This window comes from Microtus ochrogaster, unplaced genomic scaffold, assembly GCF_000317375.1.
Source record: "Microtus ochrogaster isolate Prairie Vole_2 unplaced genomic scaffold, MicOch1.0 UNK47, whole genome shotgun sequence".
Lineage (NCBI taxonomy): Eukaryota > Metazoa > Chordata > Mammalia > Rodentia > Cricetidae > Microtus > Microtus ochrogaster.
The window spans coordinates 2,133,898-2,141,732 of record NW_004949145.1 but is presented as its reverse complement, the minus strand read 5'-3'; the positions used below and the strand labels follow the sequence as shown (position 1 = coordinate 2,141,732).

General features: G+C 50.3%; 1 protein-coding gene across 2 annotated transcripts in view; it reads left to right on the top strand.

Moving 5' to 3' along the window:
- Positions 1-653: 653 nt before the first annotated feature.
- Brsk1 (BR serine/threonine kinase 1) overlaps positions 654-7,835 on the top strand; it is a 40,310-nt gene continuing 33,128 nt past the window's right edge. The window contains exons 1-4 of one of the 2 annotated variants that reach the window (XM_005369336.2): positions 654-1,142; positions 2,692-2,786; positions 2,911-2,996; positions 4,667-4,807. In XM_005369336.2, coding sequence (XP_005369393.1) covers positions 1,013-1,142; positions 2,692-2,786; positions 2,911-2,996; positions 4,667-4,807 — 452 coding nt within the window. In that variant the 5' untranslated portion in view covers positions 654-1,012. Of the gene's footprint in view, positions 1,143-2,691; positions 2,787-2,910; positions 3,001-4,666; positions 4,808-7,835 lie in introns of those variants that run through there. The other variant, XM_005369338.3, reaches the window with a different exon arrangement.

Below are 7,835 nucleotides of genomic sequence, written 5' to 3'. Positions count from 1 at the left end.
CCTCTGCTCACCCCCAACACACACAGCCTGCAGTCTGTTCCCATCTAAGTCCGGCAGCTTCCCCTCCTCCTGTGAATACCTGCACCCTTGACAATCCTTGCTTCTCTTTGTCTGCCTCCATGTCTCCTATCCCTGCCCCTTTCAGTTCCTTTTTATTTTCGGGGGGTGGGGGTGTCTCACATAGTCAGGCTGTCCTCAAACACACTATATAGCTGGAATGGCCTTGAACTCCTAGTCCTCCCTCCTCCCTTTTCTCTTTCTGTCTCTCACTCTCTTCCGCCCTGTCTCTGCTACCCTACATCTTCCCATCTATTAATGTATGTCAGACTTCTCTTTGTGTCTCCATCTCTGCCTGTCCACTGGTCCTGTATCTCTCTCCATCCTTCCAGGCATCCCTCTCCCCTCCAGCATCCCTCCCCTCCAGCATCCCTCCACCCATTCCTACATCCCTCCACCCATCCCTGCATCTTCCCACCTCCTCTCCATCAGTCCAGCTTCCAGGCCCGCCCCCTGCCACTCCCCCTCCCCTCTCCGAAAGGGTTAACCGTGGGGAAGGGCCGGGAGTCCCCGGATGGTGATGTCAGCGTGCCGGAGAGAAAGGACGAGGTGGCGGGGGGAGGCGGAGAGGAGGAGGAGGCGGAGGAGAGAGGGCGCGTGGGGGGGCGGGGGGTTCTCGGCCTGCAGCATCCGCCGGCCCCGCACTTCAGACCCCCCCTGCAGGGGGAGGCACAGGAAGGGGGGGGCCGGCCAGGATCGGGCTGGGGAGGGGGGGCCGCGCAGCCCCCCCGACCATGCTGACTCCAGGGGCCTGACCCCCCCGGCAGCCCCCCCTCCCCCAGCTCTGCGGCCCACCGACTGGGGGGGCCAGCCAAGCCCCCTGGGGACCCCCGGAGAAGTGGGGAGCAACCGGGGGGGCCGGGACGGAGGTGTCGCCGGCCCCCACCGGAGGAACGGGTCTGCGGGCCGCAGGGGGGGCGGCCGGGGGACCGGTCGGGCCGGGACCAAGGGCACCATGTCGTCCGGGTCCAAGGAGGGTGGCGGGGGCTCCCCCGCCTACCACCTCCCACACCCACACCCACCCCAGCACGCCCAATATGTGGGCCCCTATCGGCTGGAGAAGACGCTCGGCAAAGGACAGACAGGTGAGCCTAGAATCTAAGCGGACACCTGGGGCGGGGGCGGGGTGCAGGAGGGGGCAGAGGGCGGGACCACTGGTATTTAAAGGGCAGACCCCTGGGTCCCACATAGAAAACGGGCTTGGGTTCTGAGTTCCAAGTGTCCACGGTGTACGGATGTAGGGACTTTGACTCTGGGACCTCGAGAGGGCAGGGGTCTGGGACTTCTGGGTCCGAAGGAGAAGCAGGGGTCTGGACTCCTGTGGCTCAAATAATCCAATTGGGGCAGATGTTGGAGGGGCTCCAGGAGCAGTGGGGAAGCAGGCCCGTTGCGGATGTGGGGCCCCGGCTGATTCTGCAAGCTGAGGCAGGCGGGTGCTGCAGTACAGCCGCAAGCAGGGTGGAGGTGCTGGCAGGGTGGAGGTGCGCCTATCCTGAGAGAGGCTGCTTTCTGTCCCTCTTCTCAAGCTCAAAGGGGGCCACCTGCGCTCTGGGCAGCAAGCTGGAGCCTTAGGGTGTGAGGTCGACCACATTCTCCTCATTCTGCACAGTGTGGAAACAGGATGGAGAGGCGGGCTCTAGGAAGCTCAGCTCCCAGAAGTGGCCCTGGAAAGCAGGGTTCTATTTGATTGTTGCTAAATGCTGACTGTGATCACAAGCATCTCCTTCTGGGCAGTGGGTGGAGGTTATCTGGGAATTGACCTCTAGCATTCCAGGCTGTAGGTCCCAGGTTCCTATGAAGCTGAGCTCCAGGCCTAAGACAGGAGAGGGAAGACAGACTTTACATCCTGGTAGTAAGAGTGTGAAGTGTTGTTGACCTCAATTCATGAAGTATGGAAGGTGGAGGGGTCGGGAGCCTGGACTCCTGGGTCTGAGGGAGAAGGGCTGGGGCCAAGACTTCTGGGTCTGAGGGTGGAGGGTTGAGATCTGGATTCCTGGGACTGAGAAGGGATTGTGCATCTGAGCTCTGAGTGCTCAAGTCCTTTAGTTAAGGACTCTGAGAAATAGGCAGGGATCCCTGAATGTGTGTGTAGGGGGAGGGGATGCTTGGAATTTGCTTGCTGTTGACCATGGTAGCTATTTTTTTAAGAGTTTTGTTTTTCTTTTTTAGATAATTGAAAGGTTGGGGTTTGGAAGGAAGTGAGGATGGGGAGGCTTGGAAAAGAAGAAAATCTGAGAGTGTATTCTTTGCGAGATTATGGGGCTTCTGAAATCTGAAAGCCAGAGAATTCAAGGGAGTGATGGCTTGGTTGAGAGAGCAAGGAGACAGATTGGGAGAAAGAAAATCTGGAAAGATGAAGTTGGGCAGACATACCAGAAGGTCAGAGAGTCAGAGTAAAAGCAAGGGGTAGGATGAGGGTGGACAGTCCGAAGGGACAGAAGTGGACAAGGGAAATTGGAAGGGAGTGCACTTTGTAGGAATGGCAACTGTTAGCCACCAGTTCAAATGCAGGTGATTCAGGGGGAAAAAAAAGAGGTAGTCAACCCAGGATGGAGAGGAGAGTGAGGGTTTGACAATTTAAGAATTGGAGAGAGAGCTAGAACACCCCATATTTATTTTAAATATAACCTCCAGGGCTGGTTAAACTTGGGGTACACTGCATCACTGGTCAGAAGGTCGCCGTCAAGATCGTGAACAGAGAGAAGTTGTCGGAATCGGTGCTGATGAAGGTGCGTGCATGTGTGTGTGTGTATGTGTGTGTGTGCATAAATATGTGTTTGTAGCAGGAGTGCCCTTTGGTGCTGAGGTGGGGAGGTCACGCTGACCCCTTCTCTTGTGTCCCTGGCCCCTCAGGTGGAGCGGGAGATCGCCATCTTGAAGCTCATCGAACACCCACACGTGCTCAAGCTCCATGATGTCTACGAGAACAAGAAATATTTGTAGGTATTTATAGACGCCCAGCCCCTCTGTCCTCCCTCCCCTAGTGTAGCCTGTCCAAACTCAAGCTGGTAGGCTGGAGATGGAACTCAGTTGTAGAATTCAGGAAGCCCTGAGTTCAGCCCCCAGCACTGCAGAACTGGACTTGTAATCTCAGCTCTACTGAGGTGAGGCAGAAGTAGCAGAAGTTCAAGGTCACTCTCCCTCACGGCAGAGTTGAAGGCCAGGATGAGTTGTGCTTGACCGGGTCCAGTCACTTCCCTCTGCCACAGTCACAATCACAGGAACACCCTGTAATTCGCACTTGGACCTGATGCTACTAACAGTACAGTAGGACCAGAGTGGTCCTGGGTGGAGGACAGAGGCTGAGCCTCTTGCTGCTGTCTTTCTGTTTCAGCCTCCTGAGTAAATGGGATTACCAGACTGCACCAATTCCAGCTAACTGCCTTTCTCCCTAAGGCACTTAGGGTTAGCATTAGCCTAGTAAAGCCTGTAGGGTCCTTCTAAATTCCCATTCTGGGACATCTGAGGTCTCTCCTATCCCAGCATCACTTCTGCGGCCAGGGCTGGCCACCACAACAATGGGCCTTCTCTGAAGTCCTGAGGCAGTATCACAAAGTCCATTACCGTCCTGTTAAGATAGGGGTGAGGGTCAGCTGTCTGGGCGTGGGAGAATAACTCTTTGTCCAGACTCTGGTGGCCCAGAGAACAGCTGGGCTGGACAACAAAAGAAAGGACAGACCTCTCGCTCCCCCAACCTCCCCATAGTGTAGAATGAAGCCACTCCAACATCCATCAGATTGATAGTACAGGTTCCCCAGACTGGAAGCAGCACCCAGCCCCAGGTCCTCATGGGAGTTGTAGTCCTTAGGCTTCCCAGGTGTGGAGGCAAGAAGTCATTGTCTACAAAGTTGATGGTTACCACCCTCGTTCCACCATCCAGGCTGAGAGAGGGCTCGTGCTTTACATGGGAATCTAGCTGACCAACAGCTCAGAAATCGAGTTTTTGTTTCCCAAGAGCTGATAGGAACTGAAGGTTTAATCTTCCAAAGCCTGATGGGATTTGGAGTCTCTAGAATTCAGGTGGCTGATGGGAATTGGGACTCTCTATGTCCCAGAGGCTTATGGGAAGTGGGAGGGGGGTTGCTTTGTTTTTGTATTGTTGTTTTTATAAACTTCTTTGAATTATTGGGAGTTGTAGTTTCTCTCTGGTGTACTATAATTGTTACTGCCCACGAATGAAAGAGCACTTTGGTTTTTTTCAAGTCACAGACTTGTGACAATTAGAGGATTGGCCTAGGGGGTTGGGGAATGTGCTAATAGGACTAGGGTCTTTATTTCCCAGAGTTCCATGGGAATTATGATTTCTGACCTGAGGCATCAATGGAGTTGCTTTATCTCCAAAAACAACCAACAGTTTCCTTGTGACTCTATGCTACCCGGGACTAGTGGGAATTGAGTTCTGGTTTCCTAGAGACGTGTGGATATTGGAATCACTTCTCCTAGGGCTTGTGGCAATTGGAGTCTGTTTCCCAGGAGCTCATAGCTGTTGACGTTTCTTCTTTGCAGTTACTGGTGGTAAATTGGGGCTTCACCGTCTTCGGTAAAGGAAGACCAGGCCTTGGTCCTTCACATGCCCCTTCCAGCCCTCTGCCCCGTCTATGTCTTTCAGATACCTGGTTCTGGAGCATGTTTCTGGCGGTGAGCTGTTTGACTACCTGGTAAAAAAAGGTAGACTGACGCCCAAGGAGGCTCGGAAGTTCTTCCGCCAGATCGTGTCAGCGCTGGACTTCTGCCATAGCTACTCCATCTGGTGAGGGGACAGCTGCAGGGGGAGATGGCTGAGGGTGGCCCAGGAGGCAGGTTCCTGCAGCCGCATGGAGGGCTGAGCAGAAACCAGTGTGGTTAGCCCTCAACCCTAACCTTTTTTAAATTCCTGGTATTGTAACTCAGACCGTATTATTTTACCCTTTGAAAAAGTGTATAGTTTCATAGTTTTAAATACACTTTCAGTCTTGTGTATGGTTGCTATGTAATTTTACAACTTTTTAAAAAATTGTTTGTGTGTGTGTGTGTGTGTGTGTGTGGTTTGGGGCTTGTGTGTGCTAAGCAAGCACTACCGTTTACCATACATCCCTAGCTTCTTCCTCCCTCCCTTCCTTTCTTCCTTCCTTCCTTTGTTTTTTTTTTTTCTTTGTATGTGTGAGAAAGAAACCAGGCTTCTTATAGCCCCTCTGTATGTAGACTAGCCTGCCCTCATTGCAATCCTCCTGTCTCCACCTCCTGCACACTAAGATCACAGGTGTGCACCACCACATGCAGTTCTGCGTTTGGTATTTTTTGCATTTTATTTTTTACTGGTGTGTGTGGGAGAGTGTTTACACACGTGTGCAACAGTGTGCACACGGAGGTCAGAGGACAACTTTCAAGAGGTTGTTCTCTCTACTTTGTGGATCCTAGGGAATCAAACAGGTCATCAGGCATGGAGGCAAATGCCTTTACCCATGAACCATCTTGCCAGCACTTCTGTCCTATTTAAAGCCAACTCAAGGTCACTAAGAGTGGATCCTATGGTTTCTTCTAGATGTTGTAAAGTGTTATCTCTTGCATTTAATCCTGGGGTCCCTTTCAAGTTAATAGTAGTATTTGATATGAGGTAAGAATTGCAGCTTGTATTTTTGACATATGAATATCCCTGCAAAGAGACTCCTCAATGACTTCAGGCTAGACAAGACATGGTGCATGCAGCATTTAGTGTGAGGAGTGCATACCTGTAATCCTAGCACTCAGGAGACAGAGGCAGGAGCATCATTGAGGGTTCAATGCCAGCCTGGGCTATATAAAGAATTTTATGCCACCGAGGGCTACATAGAAAAACCCTGCTTTAGCCAGGCCATGTCAGTGCACGCCTTTAATCTCAGCACTTGGGAGGTAGAAAGAGTCGATCTCAGTGAGTTTGAAGCCAGTCTGGTCTACAAAGTGAGTTTCGTGTCAGGCTCCAAAGCTACAGAAAAACCCATCTCGAAGAAAAACAAAAAGAAAAAAAAAAGAAAAACCCTCTTTTGCCAGGAATGGTGGCACATGCCTTCAATCCCAACACTTGGGAGGCAGAGACAGGGGGATTTCTGTGAGTTTGAGGCCAACTAGGTCTACAAAGTGAGTTCCACAACAGCCAGGACAGGACTGTTATACAGAGAAACCCTGTCTCAAAACACATACACACACACACATCTTTTTTTTTTTTTTCCGAGACAGGGTTTCTCAGTAGCTTTGGAGCCTGTCCTGGAACTAGCTCTTATAGACCAGGCTGGCCTCGAACTCATAGAGATCCACCTGCTTCTGCCTCCCGAGTGCTGGGATTAAAGGCGTGCGACACCACCACTCGGCTCAAATCTTGGGTTTTGTTTTTTTTAAAGGTTTATTTATTTATTATGTATACAGTGTTCTGTCTGCACATATGTCACCAGATCTCATTATAGATGGTTGTGAGCCACCATGTGGTTTCTGGGAATTGAGTGCTCTTAATCTCTGAGCCATCTCTCCAGCCCTCTTAAATCTCGTTTTTACAGACAGAGTGGAGGTGTATGGCTAAAAAGATTACTCAGTGGTTAGAACATGTAATGCTCTTACACGGGATCCAAGTTCAAGTCCTACTACCCATATCTAAAGTCTCACAACTGCCTTTAAAGATGGGATGCCTCTAGCTCCACCAGACACTTGCAATCACATGTGCGCACACACACACACACACACACACACACACACACACACACGTTAAATCTTTTTAAAAGGCAACTAAATGCTAGTTATTAAAATTAAGTACAACACTTTTTTGAGCAGCCAGGGTACCATGTCCTGGCAATGGAGACTATAGCCTGTAGGGGGCACTATTCAGCATATTGTGTCTGACCCACTTACTGACTGCTTCAAATAGAAACTGCAGAATTCTACAGCTCCCCGCCCACACACACCTTCACATTTGACCCTTAAATCTTGAGGAGTTTGGTCCAGGAGTAGAAAGGTCCTGAAAAAGGAACCAGTTGCCTGCTTTGAGTGGGCAAGTTTTTTGTTTTTTGTTTTTTGGTTTTTTTTTTGGTTTTTTGAGATAGGGTTTCTCTGTGGCTTTGGAGCCTGTCCTGGAACTAGCTCTGTAGACCAGGTTGGTCTCGAACTCACAGAGATCCGCCTGTCTCTGCCTCCCGAGTGCTGGGATTAAAGGCGTGCGCCACCATCGCCCGGCCAAGTTTTTTTTTTTTACATGAAGCCTATGCTGGTGATATATGCTTTTAGTCCCGCACTTAGGAGGCAGAGGCAGGTGGATCTCTGTGAGTTCCAGGACAGCCAGAACTGCACAAAGAGACCCTGTCATAAAAAAATTAAAAATTAAAAAATTATTTGATATGCCCACAAATAATGACAATAATAACAACAATAATAGCTGGGCATGGTGGTACATGCCTTTAATCACAGCACTTGGGAGACTAGTAGATCTGTGAGTTCAAGCCAACCTGGACTACAGAGTGAGTTCTAAGACCACCAGGACTACAAAGAAAAACCCTGTTTTGAAAATAAAAGCAATAAATACAATTACTTGATATGGAACTATTTTTATTTTTATATTTATTGGGGTATTAAGGAAGACTGAGTCTCTTGGTGTAGCCCAGATTGGCCTGGAGCTCATATTAATCCTCCTGTCTTGGCCTTCAGAGTGCTACGGTTATAAACATGGCACACCATACCTCACTGTATTTTTTTTTTCTAAGACAGGATTTCTCTCTGTAGCCCTGACTGTCCTGGAAGTCGCACTGTAGACCAGTCCGGCCTGAAACTCAGAGATCCGC